The 12,366-nt window shown below is 40.7% G+C and overlaps 1 protein-coding gene across 3 annotated transcripts in view; it reads left to right on the top strand.

Moving 5' to 3' along the window:
• SLC12A2 (solute carrier family 12 member 2) overlaps nucleotides 1-12,366 on the top strand; it is a 65,695-nt gene that overhangs the window by 35,859 nt on the left and 17,470 nt on the right. For all 3 annotated transcript variants that reach the window (XM_072141697.1, XM_072141689.1, XM_072141704.1), the window contains 9 exons: nucleotides 419-526; nucleotides 1,475-1,598; nucleotides 1,997-2,098; nucleotides 2,734-2,889; nucleotides 5,472-5,571; nucleotides 5,965-6,076; nucleotides 7,487-7,627; nucleotides 8,677-8,783; nucleotides 9,906-9,985. In XM_072141697.1, the coding sequence (XP_071997798.1) occupies nucleotides 419-526; nucleotides 1,475-1,598; nucleotides 1,997-2,098; nucleotides 2,734-2,889; nucleotides 5,472-5,571; nucleotides 5,965-6,076; nucleotides 7,487-7,627; nucleotides 8,677-8,783; nucleotides 9,906-9,985 (1,030 nt within the window). The remainder of the gene's footprint in view (nucleotides 1-418; nucleotides 527-1,474; nucleotides 1,599-1,996; nucleotides 2,099-2,733; nucleotides 2,890-5,471; nucleotides 5,572-5,964; nucleotides 6,077-7,486; nucleotides 7,628-8,676; nucleotides 8,784-9,905; nucleotides 9,986-12,366) is intronic.

Here is a 12,366-nt window from a genome sequence, read left to right on the forward strand (position 1 = left end):
GCAGATGCACGGGCTGTTACAATGAACAGAACATCTCTTAACTCTCCTCCTGGTCTCTCCCTACTCCTTCTGTCTGTGTAATCTAGCAATATTAGGAGGTACAGGGGGAGGGAAGCCCTGCTCTCTTCATTGTAACAAGCTGTGAAAATACATCACTGAGGGGCTCTGGAATAGCCCACCAGAGGCTCATTACCATAATTTATTTTGAAAGGCAGAAGGCCATAAATAACAAATATAAGATTAACACAGTGCCGGTCCCTGGATCTATGAGTAGATGCCCCAGGTTTATCAGGATGAATTTTGATGGTAGATTTCCTTTAACTTCTTATTTAGATGAAGGTATTGATATTATTTATGTAGTTTATGAATTATTTATTGACCTGTCTCGCACATAACGCAAGCCCTCCTCCCTTTCTAGGTCATGAGCATGGTGTCTGGATTTGCACCACTTATTACTGCCGGGATTTTCTCTGCCACGCTTTCATCAGCACTTGCCTCACTAGTGAGTGCTCCAAAGGTTTTCCAGGTAAGTCTTTTATATAAACGTGCATTGTATTATTAAGGGATGACTCGAGTTATCCTGCCGCCAATTTCCCCTGCAGTTCTTCATTGTAGATATTTACCTTTAAGGATATTTGTGTCCTATTAAGGCACATGGACATCTATAGAAGAGGTGTCCTTACCTATGAGGTGTAAGGGAGAACTTATTCCATTACAAGAATGGCCAATTGTCTGAATGATCGCCATGTTAGGCCGGTTGCCCATGAGCAAGTTGGATCCGAGAAACTTGCTTTGTGTGATGGCCAGATTCCTTGAACCAAACCTTATACCAGTTAGTTTAACTGAAATGATGATGTAAGCCCAGTGATGAGAGGTTCGGTCCGGGAAATCCAGCTTCTGGAGCATCTTGGACCGAACTGTCTTGTGGGCAACCAGCCTAATACTGCATTCCTCTAGCCTGGCTGTAGCCGCTAAAATTTTGATTCACTTTAATGATTCACTTTAAAGTTCATTGCCTAAGGATACATTCAGACGCTGCTCACCCCTCCACTCTCCATAGAGCAGCACAGGGTCGGCGCCTTGACATATCAAGAAATAGGATATGTCCGGTGCAGTGGACAATGTGTGCTCCCAGTGACTGGGCGCCATAGGCATCAATGGGGACAGAAATCGGTTCAATAACGTTCGTGTGAATGAGCCCTCATAGTGTAAAATGCTTCAAGCTGGTGCATCTCTATAATATACAATGGAGAGAGCTACTGGATAGATGTTTGGATTACATGGGGCTCTTTGTACCAGTGGGTTTTGCTTTTGTAGATACAGTCTTCGTAGAAGATTGATTAAGAGGCAAAGGTTCCTTGGTATAATCTGTATATTAGATATTCTTGGCCCTTGCTGGTTGCTTCTTTTTTTATGTTTTTCTTCGTATGTGCAGATTATGTATTTTGGTTAAATGAAATCTTATTTCCCCAAGGCCCTATGCAAGGACAATATTTATCCTGGTCTTCAGATGTTTGCAAAAGGATACGGCAGGAACAACGAGCCACTTCGGGGATATCTACTCACCTTCCTCATTGCCTTGGGATTCATATTAATTGGTTGGTGTGTTTTTTCATTTTTTCTTTTTTCGGGGTAATGGCTTTTTGCTGATTACTAGGGCCATGGCACTCAGTTCTGTATAAGTACAGTCTATGGATAGACATAAATTATTACTATAACTCTGCTCAGGAGTCCAGAACACTGAATTATTTTAAGATGTGTAAGTAACTGGTGACTGAAGTATTGCTGAGATCATATACCCAGCACATCTAAATGTAGGTCATTGTGACGCGAACATAGAAGAGCCAATTCATAGGTGGATGGTATGTAGTATGAAGGTATTGGATGCATGTGACTGCTTGCTGTATTCAGCTTCAAAATTAGTTGATATTTGCACAAGAATTGCAACTTGTTTTTCAAATCCTAAACTAAAGTCTTCACTGTTCTACCTTTTCAGCTGAGCTCAACGTGATCGCTCCCATCATTTCCAACTTCTTCCTGGCATCCTATGCCTTAATAAACTTTTCAGTGTTCCACGCTTCACTTGCAAAATCACCAGGTAAGACTCTGATGTGTTTTTATAACGTCAGCTTTGATGTTTTTCTAAATATCTATACAAACGCCTCTTGTGTGCACCCATGGTTAAAGGGAACCTGTCAGAAGTCACTTGTGACTAAGCAGAATATTTCATCACTGGGGACAGAGTCCAGTGTGTTGTGGAGATCACAGTTCCTGCTCATTGACAGATTTCTCCTTCTGCACAATTTTAGGGAGAAATCTGTCAGTCAGCAACTATAGTTTAGGTAAAATGTAGTAATTCCAGCGCAGGCTTAAGCCTGCGCTGGAATTACTACATTTTACCTATGCATCACCTTTGTCTTGGGTGTTTCCGGGACGCGGCTCACCGGTCTACAATCAGGTGGAGTAAGCTGAGCAGACTCAGTTGGTTTGTTCTATATAGCAACTAGAGTTTGGTGGGATTCTGCATTTCTGTTAACTCTTTCATGAACAAGGGTCATTTGTACATGTCCAGGTACATTTTTGACGTTCTGTTCTTCTTTGATTGATGATATCTCTAAAACTGCTTTATAGCATGACAATTTTTACTTGGTTATTTTTTTTTTCCGGGACATGTAAATCTTATACTTGATCGAATACTATAACTAATTACATGTTTTTTGTTATCCCTTACAGGTTGGCGTCCAGCCTTTAAGTACTACAATATGTGGGTGTCTCTCCTCGGAGCTCTCCTTTGCTGTGGCGTCATGTTTGTTATTAACTGGCAGGCCGCACTTTTAACGTATGTCATAGTCATCGGGTTGTATATCTACGTCACATATAAGAAGCCTGGTAAGTATGGCTTATTTTTACTGATTTCACTGTGTTGTCTATGAGTTGACTATAGTTGATAGTGAAAGTAATTCAGTGTATTGTAATATAAAACTTCAGTACTCCCAAGTGTTACAACACTGAAGTATTATATTACTCTATTAATCCAATCCTTTAGATTCCAAGAACATACCCTTTAGCACCTTTAGAGTATCCAGGTTATATTTTCTATCTTTATCTTGATGGAGGTCCCTATTGTCTAGGCTTCTTAATTCAGTACAGTGGAAGCTTTAATTAAGAGCATAAATCGTTGTGGGAATATTATTGTAATCCAAATTGCTCGTATATCAAATTTTTCCCATAGGAAATCATTGAAACCCGGATGATTGGTTCCACAATGACCAAATACCTTGAATTACAAGCAGAATTTGTGCTTGTAATCTAAAAGCGCTTGTATATTAAAGCTAGATTTATTACAGGAAACCATTGAAACACAGACTATTCGTTCCACATGCCAAAAATAGTGTAGTCATGTGTAGTACATCTAGCCCCTGTATTTCTTCTTCTTCAATATTGAGTTATACAGTTTTGTGATCAAGTTATGTACAGTACAATAGAGGGTGGGGAGGGCTCACATGATGTTTGCATTTTGAAATTTTGCTTGTAAACCAAGTTGCAATATTTGTAAAATGCAAGCATGTCTTACAGAGCGCTTGCAGACCAAGCTGCTTGTAATAGAAGATCCCACTGTATAGTGAACATTTGACATGTTTTGCTCCGTGACACTAAATATTCTAACCTGTGACATATTTGAAATACATGGTTAGTAGCTGCAAGGATTCTAAATATCGGCCTTAAAGACCATTTTCATTGGACACAATAGCATTGCAACGGTATTCTCCCTAATTCTCCAGATAGAATTGTGAGGGGCTATGCATTCCCTCCTCTGAATAGTCCATGCTGCATAATGGCCCTAGGCCTTTGGAAGAAGCGTTCCTGTGGGTGGATTAGTTGGGATCACATTTGTAATGGGCTAAACAATGCAGCGGATTTAACTCCAAGGTCGCAGTGCTCTGTGTTGAGCTGTGAAACTATTTGGAGAGAATCGCACCCATCTGCTGTTTTCAATCTATGGAAAGTGATGTGATGTTATCTGAAGCTTCATGGCCGGGAGGTATAACTACCTTTTACTACAATTAGAGAAGTGCGGTTCATTTGCGGCCATGTTCCGCAGTATAGCGGCTGTTCTGTATTGTACATGTGGATTTCATTCTTCTTTAATGAGAAGAAAATATGCAGCTGGAGCCTGGTAAGTAATGTCTTTGTAATGAGAGGAAGGCAATTTGTGTCCGCATCCTCCCAGCCCTGCAGAATATCATAGTGATGTGCGGTTTACAGGAACTTCCATTAGTTCCTCTTCTTTTCCTGACTGGATCATTCCTGCATTGCTTTATATTTCCCAGGGAGAAAAATACTAGATATTCAGGCATGGTCCAAAATTAAAGACTAAAATATTATTAATAATAATTTCCATTTTTTTAAATTAAATGTCATTATGGGAAGTGGTTTGTTCCTATACACTGACCATTCACATACCACCACAAATTCTAATATTTTATACCATAAACCACCCCCATTTTTACATTGGTCTTTGAGGTTTTTGGGTTCTAATCTATAAATCTGAGTTACTTTAATATATTTTGGGGAAGTTAAATGTTGGATTTCTACTATTGAGTCATTTACCATCAGTTACGCTGATTTTGGAATTTGGAAAACTGATGGTATCTGATATACTATATGTGAACAGACCTTAAGGCTAGCTGCACATAAATGTGTCCAAAACTGGCAGTGAAGATCTACCACCAGGATCAAGGATTGTAAACCAAGCACACTGACATGCTGGTGTTTGCCCCCTATGACAGGATCTGCTCCTCTTTTAGCGTCCTATGCTCTTGTTTTTCCCCCCAAAAAAGTGTTTTAAAATAATGCAAATAAGCCTGGGGGCTCCATAGGTGTTAAAGGAGCCTGGAGCCCCTCTGGCTCATTTGCCTAATTTTTAAAGCCTTAAAAACAAGGGCGTAGGAAGCTTAAGGTGAGTTGATTCTGCCAGACCAGTATGTGCACACACCGGTATGTCAGTGTGTTGGGTTTACAGTTCCTGATCCTGGTGGTAGATCAGGTAATTTTTCTCAGATCACTCTTCGACTTAAGTAAAATTTGTCATATTTTCACTGTCTTATACCTCTAGGATAAGAAACACCAAGTTTTTAGCTGCCCTACAGTTATATCACCAATCTGGCATGTTTTAGTAAGAACTTGTGCTCCCAATTTTGTTATTCCCAACACTCAAATGATACATTACCGAAAGGAATTCAATAACTTACTAAAAGAATAATGTGAGATTATTGGTCATCAGCTTCATTCATGTAATGGAAACGATCTATTGATTACCTACAGAGGTTATGTGCTGCCCTGAGGCGCGTGGCTCAGATGACACAGATAATGTTATCCCCATATGTTATGTCCTATTGAATCTTTACCCATTGTGAATCTTTCACTTGTGTCCTTCTATATAAAGCTTACCAAGCATTACATTCTTTCAGATGTGAACTGGGGGTCTTCAACGCAAGCCTTGACCTATCTGAATGCATTGCAGCACACAATTCGGCTGTCAGGTGTAGAAGACCATGTGAAAAACTTCAGGTAATTTTTACAGTAATGTATTTTCTTGCATTCATTTCCTCTCCGTTGTGCGTTATATTCAAGCCTTTTCTTAGACTGTCTCTGAAGTCAATTAACATTTTAAGCTGAGTTCACTCCTGCAGATTCTGTATACAGATCTAATCTGTCCAATAACATGGACCCCGATAGGCCCCATTGTAAGCCATCGGTGTTTATTGTATGTCAGAAGTATCAATCATGTGATGGATCCAGGTCTGTAATTTTTGGCAGACCTGAAAATCGCAATGAAAATGTCTAATCCTATCCTTTCTGCTCAGTAATCAAACATATTGAAATAGAATCTCCAACCAGAAAAGTGGCGTTCTTTTTAATGAAATTGATTTTCAATTTTTTTTTCTTTTGTTTCTGTCCCAGGCCTCAATGTCTTGTTTTAATTGGTGCTCCAAATTCGCGGCCCGCCCTCCTTCACTTGGTGCACGCCTTCACAAAAAACGTTGGTCTTATGATCTGTGGTCATGTGCACATGGTAAGCTTCTTATTCCTCTGTTTCACATATAAATTTATGGGCTCATGTGAATTTTTATTTTAAGCAAATTGTAAAGCTGTACTTGGCTGGATAGATTCTTATATGAAGTATGTGTCCATGTGCATGAAAAAGCATTGCTATACTGTAGTCACAGCTTGATGGGAAATATCTATGTAAGTAATGCAATGCCTATCAAAACCACATACATTAAGGCGTAACACAACAGTCCATAAAGATCATCATGGAACACATCCAGATTTGAATCATGGTTTCTGTTTATTACCAAAGCCACACCACAAATGTGAACAGAGCCTAACATGATGCTTCTTCAGCTGGGAATTGTATCTGCTGGCTCTTTGCTTCTTTAGTGGGTCTTTCCAGGACTGTATGTGATCTATCCTTATGTCATAACCTTTTTAAAGGGAACCTGTCAGCATAAAATTGACCTGATAAATTACCTACAGTTTGCCATGGAGAGAGATCATGTTTCTTTTATGGACTTGTGTGGCGGGAGTCAAGCTCTCCCAGCTTCTGAATACAACCTTCACTAACGGACCTGGATTCATGGACATGACTAACAGAGTCTCCTGTTCCAGTCTGATCCAGTCAAAGCAGAGAGAGCACTATGTGGTGAAAGTTTCTTAATTTCAGTGCTGAGCTCCTTTCCCCCCATGGCTTTATACAACCAATCTACATATCGCTTTAATGTTGATTTTGTGGATGCTGCCACCACCCTGATCCATGAAAGACACGTGATCTGGAAGTTGTTGGTATGATTGATAACATACTAGTAGTGTTATATTAGGGCACATTCTAAATCGGTGTAGGTCCCAAACCCTGCACACCTGGTTATCAAATGTTTTTTGAGGCCATGACACAGTCTCTTCATACTACACTATACTATACTGCAGCACCATACCTTATGTAATGGCTGCCTCATGGCCATATGACCAATAGACAGGATGCCAATGGCCTGAAGGGGTAAGCATGGGTGTCGGATCTTTCCACCACTTGGAGTCCTATCCTTGGAATAGCTTAGCATTTGTCTTAGAATCCTTTAACACTAAACAGTCTTACTTCAAGCAGAATGGAGTTGGAGTGATGCTCTGCCCGCATTGTTGGCATGACTTGGCTGGAAACCTGCTGATGCAGGACGATGTCAGTGACCGTATTACCAAGCCAAGTTAAGAGATTATTCTGAATGTGGTGGGGGTCAACCATAGTATGTGTGGTGGAACTTGGTATTCATGTCAAGGGTCGTTGGGACCCGAATGCTTTATGACTAGGGTGACTACCTTGTAGGTTCGGTATTAATGTGTGTGACAGACATGTAAAGAATTATTCGGAATTAATGGACATCCAAAATAACAGAACCACAATACATTTATGATATATTTCATATTTCTTTAGGGTCCTCGAAGACAAGCTATGAAAGAACTGCTTACAGACCAGGCGAGATATCAGCGCTGGCTTATTAAAAACAAAACCAAAGCTTTCTATTCACCAGTGCACGCAGAAGACCTGCGGGATGGGGCCCAGTATCTTATGCAGGTAAAACCGTCACCTATTTTCATTTTGTCAAATAAAAAGTGAAGTAAAGTGGCATAATGCTTATTGATTATATTGTAACACAATGAAGACTAAAGAGTTGAAAATGGTTTTGTGATATACTATAGCTGTATTGATCATTAAAGGGATTGGCCTTGTGTATTTCGTGTAGGGGGCAGGATATTGGAAAATTTACCAATAAACATCTTTTAAATGTTCATTGCTTTCTTGATATGTGAAGTGAAGCCTCCTGCCTTTTACCTCATCAGTCAGAGATTCCTGACCATAAAATGGCTGCAGATGGAGGGTCATGTGATCTATAACTGTACATTAGCAATCGCCCTGCAAGGACCTTATGATAGTATTCATGAATATAAGATTAAGGTCCTTGCAGGTGCCAGCTCACAGAAAGACAGAGATCACATGACCCTCCATCTTATGGACATGAAAGTCTGACTGATGAGGTAAAAGACAGGAGGCTTCACGTGGTGCGCTTGGAATTTAGGCGCCGGACGGCTCGTTCCTGGGCGTGTAACTCCGGCTGCAAGTGGCAGACACCACACACAATACTTGCACGTGAGTTGCGTGAGTATTGTGCGTGTGTCGCTTGCAGTCAAGTGTTCTGCATATGCACAGGATTTTCTAACCTGGTTGTAGTGACGTGAGGCTTGGGGGTGTGCAGAGGGGTGAATTGTACCAGCTGAAGTGGCCGTCAGTGGCGGCGGGGCCTGACTGTGTCCAAGAGCTCTCAGCCTCCACACTGGCATCAATTACAGTCCTGTATAAGTTACTGTCTAAGGTTTATTGTGGGGCTTGGAAGTGACAGGTTCACTTTAAAGGGGTTTTCCCACCAATCAAGTTAGGCCCCATCGGGACCCCCTTTCCTAGTGATCTCTGGGGGTTTCATCACCGAGACCCCTACCGTTTAGCAAGTTGGGGCCTAACATGATTGGTGGTAAACCCTTTAAGTTCCGGAATCCCCCTTTAAAAGGAGTTTGAAAGTTTTTTTCTGGACTTCTGCATGCACTGAATTTGTCGTTTCTGCTTTGTAGGCTGCAGGATTGGGGCGAATGAGACCAAATACTCTTGTGGTCGGCTTCAAGAACAATTGGATTCAATCTGATATGAAAGATGTAGAGACTTACATTAACTTATTGCAGTAAGTTTGGAAAGTCAGGAAGTATTTCTCTATCTCGTATAGACACTATAAACTTCCTGAATGTTACCTTTGCTCCGTTGTCCTCCGCTTGTGACTGGATCCATGCATCTCTTCTCTGGGCGTGATTCCAGGCTTAGATTTATGCTTTTGGCTCTTTTTCCTGGTAAAATTAAACACAAGTGCCCTATTTATATGAAAAAACAGGGACACAGCCACATTTAAGGCGTCCATCTACAGGATTACAGGGAATCTCTGAGCAAATATTTACTTGCAGTGGAGTTTCGCTGCTTCTTGTGATGCATTAGACAGGGCACAGTACACAGACCTGGATGTCACGCAGGTTGACCTTTTTATAATTTTTTTTTTTCTTTAGGGTTTTTAGCTATAGGATTTAGATCTGAAAAGGATGACAGGACAATCCCTGTGAAAGTTTGCACTGTCATTTAATCTAACCTACTAGTCCTGTTTAGCAAGTTCATATTTTTTGGCCGCCCTCAGGAGCCTCCAGGGTTTCTGCTTTTAGTAACTAGTGTTTAGTAATGGGTCCAGGCTTCTATCCCATAGGTTAATGAAAGAGTTATGTAGCTCTCAGTGCTGGAGGACTCTTTCTTAGTTGACTGAAATAAAGGTCCGCGTTGTAATGCAATGGTTGCTGTATCTGCACAGAAACACATGTATAACATTTTGAATGGAACCTTTTCATGACTCAGTGTGGAGGCATCATCCAGAAAATCAACTTTGAAGTGAGATGTAATTTTGCAGTGTAAAGTCAGGAGGGTGAGAGTTTAGCACTGAAGTCAAGCTCTCCCATCTTCAGATTGCCCCCTTCACTGTAACTGACAGTCCTGCGCTTTGCAGCCTAGACTGGTAGTGGTTAATAAGGAGAATTTCTTCTGACAGGTTCTTTATAATTTTATTGTACTCTCTGGTCAGATGTAGTGGTGATTGTACAAATAAATCGGTGGGTGGGGCTAATGTTTTGTCATTTTTATGGTTATATTCAGAAATGATTACTTATGTGATATGACTCCCTGTTATATTTGTAATTGTTTGTAATGAAAGTCTGTTCTAATATAGATTCTTTGATTTAAAAATAAATGTTTTTTCCTCTCTTCATTTTAGCGACGCTTTTGACTTCCAGTATGGCGCAGTTGTGATTCGTCTCAGAGAAGGTCTTGATATTTCGCATCTTCAAGGCCAAGGTAACTAAGCCAATAGGTAGAAATCCCCATGAAATTATGTACCATTAACATCAGCAAACAGATTGAAAGGACTTGAGGGCACTCATCAGTCTTCTAAAATCATCAAGCTTTATTCCATTTAAGTACTCACATATAAATATGAAAACCATAGAGGAGGGAGTTAAAAACGCTGGAAAGGCCTTTTAAGTTTTTAACTCCAACCCCCTCCCCCCCCCCCATGTGTTTTCTGTGTTTTCATGTGTATGTGAGTATTTAAAATGGAATAAAGCTTCACTGAGACCCCCACCGATCAGCAAGTTGTTTTGTGGGAAAACCCCTTTGAAGGTGCAATGTCCAATGACGCCAGACCTGTCTTTTTATACAGAAGTTATCTAAATGAGATAGGAGGAAGGGAACTTTGTTTCTTATCTTTAAAGGAAACCTACCACTTGTAGTGGCAGGTTTCCGATGGCAATACCGAGCACCAGCTCAGGGTGAGCTGGTGCCGGAGCTTATTTTAGTTAGTGTTTTAAACCGCGGTATCGCGGTTTAAAACACTTTTTAAACTTTATAGCCGGCGCATGGAGGTACGCGCTCGGCGCTTACCATGCGCGCGGCTCTCATTCACTTCCTATGTAGCCGCGCGCACGGTAAGCGCCGAGCGCGTACCTGCCTGCGCCGGCTATAAAGTTTAAAAAGTGTTTTAAACCGCGATACCTAACTAAAATAAGCTCCGGCACCAGCTCACCCTGAGCTGGTGCTCGGTATTGCCATCGGAAACCTGCCACTACAAGTGGTAGGTTTCCTTTAACAGGGCCTGTCCTGCTATATTATCATTATTAGTTTGGCCTAATACAATATGCTTCCTGTTGTCAAACGTTTAGTTAATGGCACTGATTGGACAATAAGTGTGCAGTGATATGCTACCAACTAGCAACATTTATTTTGTCAATTTATTGATAAGCCGAGAGGTTTTATGATCGAGATTTCTTAAACTACATTCTCCAGAATTATTGTTTTGTGTGAAATATCAGTTATTCACTAAACTTTGTCTCTCTATGTTTGGAAAGCTGGAATGTCCTCCATCTCTTCAAGCATTGTGTCTGGGGCCTTCTGCAATGTGAAAATTGCAAAATCAGAGACATGGAGAATTTTATAGATGAAATACCCCTCACCCCCATAATAACATATTTATAGCTTCACTAAATAGCTGCTGGAAAGTACTTAATAAACTAATGGGGACAATCAAAACTTTCCAGCAACTTTAATGACATGACGTGTAGAGACAAGAATATCATGAAGGTCATGAGGATGCCAGAGGAAGGTGTGACAGGACATGCTATTATTGAAGGCCTTTCACCCCTCCCTTCTGGCACAGGACATTGGAACTGCAGTTGTATGATAGGAAACTGAGAGCAGCCGCAACAAGAGGGTGAAGTTGTTCTGGACAATCACATTGCTGACTGATTGTGTAAATGTTGCCTTCTGCCTCGCTCATGAGCAGTGTGGATTGTTGGACAATGACAGGAATGTATGACGTTGCGCTGATGTTGCTTAAGCCTTTCACTGCCGTGTGTGGGTTTTTGTTTATTTTTTTTTTTAATTTTTACATTTTTTTTTTTTTTTAATAAGCTTTGTGCAACTTACTGGTACATAAAACATCCAAAATTATTTGATCCGGGCACTGTGACTATGGTAATCTTTTTATATTTGTCATCTATGGCTTTCATTCTTTTGAAATAGAACTTTTAAAATTATGATAATGAGCTTGATGGGCTCTGGGTGCATTGGCTTTATAGCCTGTTACACTGTGCAGGAGCATGACTCCCATGCCCCCTCTTGGCACTCCCCCATCCCTCTGCTTGCTGTTATCTGGTGACACACACAGAGCCTTTCTGGCTCATTACCATCATTTTAAAGTTGATTTTAGTAGGATAGTGGCCATGGATAACACAAAGATTACTACAGTCATGGTTTGATTGTGATGCTAGATTTCCTTTTAATGTTGTGCCCTGTTTCTTTTGACATGATTAATCTTGATGATTATCTAGTTGGCAGAACATTAATTCCTCTTCTTAGTACATATGGATATCCTAAAGATTTTCCTCTGGTCTAATCCAAACAAGGAGATAGTCTTCAGAGACTGACTTCCCCTTAGTGGTCCATAAGCTTTGTTAAGCAGATAGCTCATAAGGAATACACATTTGTCTCATCAGGAGAAATGTATTATTGGCCGAGGCCTTACCGGGAAACCGCTGGCGGGGTGACAGAGCGGACCCAGGGTGATCAGAGGATGGACCTAGCAGCTTGTCTGTGATTACAGAAAGACTTTGCGGAAAGATTTATCTTCCATTTGTTCTATAAAAGCTTAAACCCTTAGGGTTAGTTCACAAGGGAAAAAT

This window comes from Engystomops pustulosus, chromosome 1, assembly GCF_040894005.1.
Source record: "Engystomops pustulosus chromosome 1, aEngPut4.maternal, whole genome shotgun sequence".
In the NCBI taxonomy this organism is placed as follows: domain Eukaryota; kingdom Metazoa; phylum Chordata; class Amphibia; order Anura; family Leptodactylidae; genus Engystomops; species Engystomops pustulosus.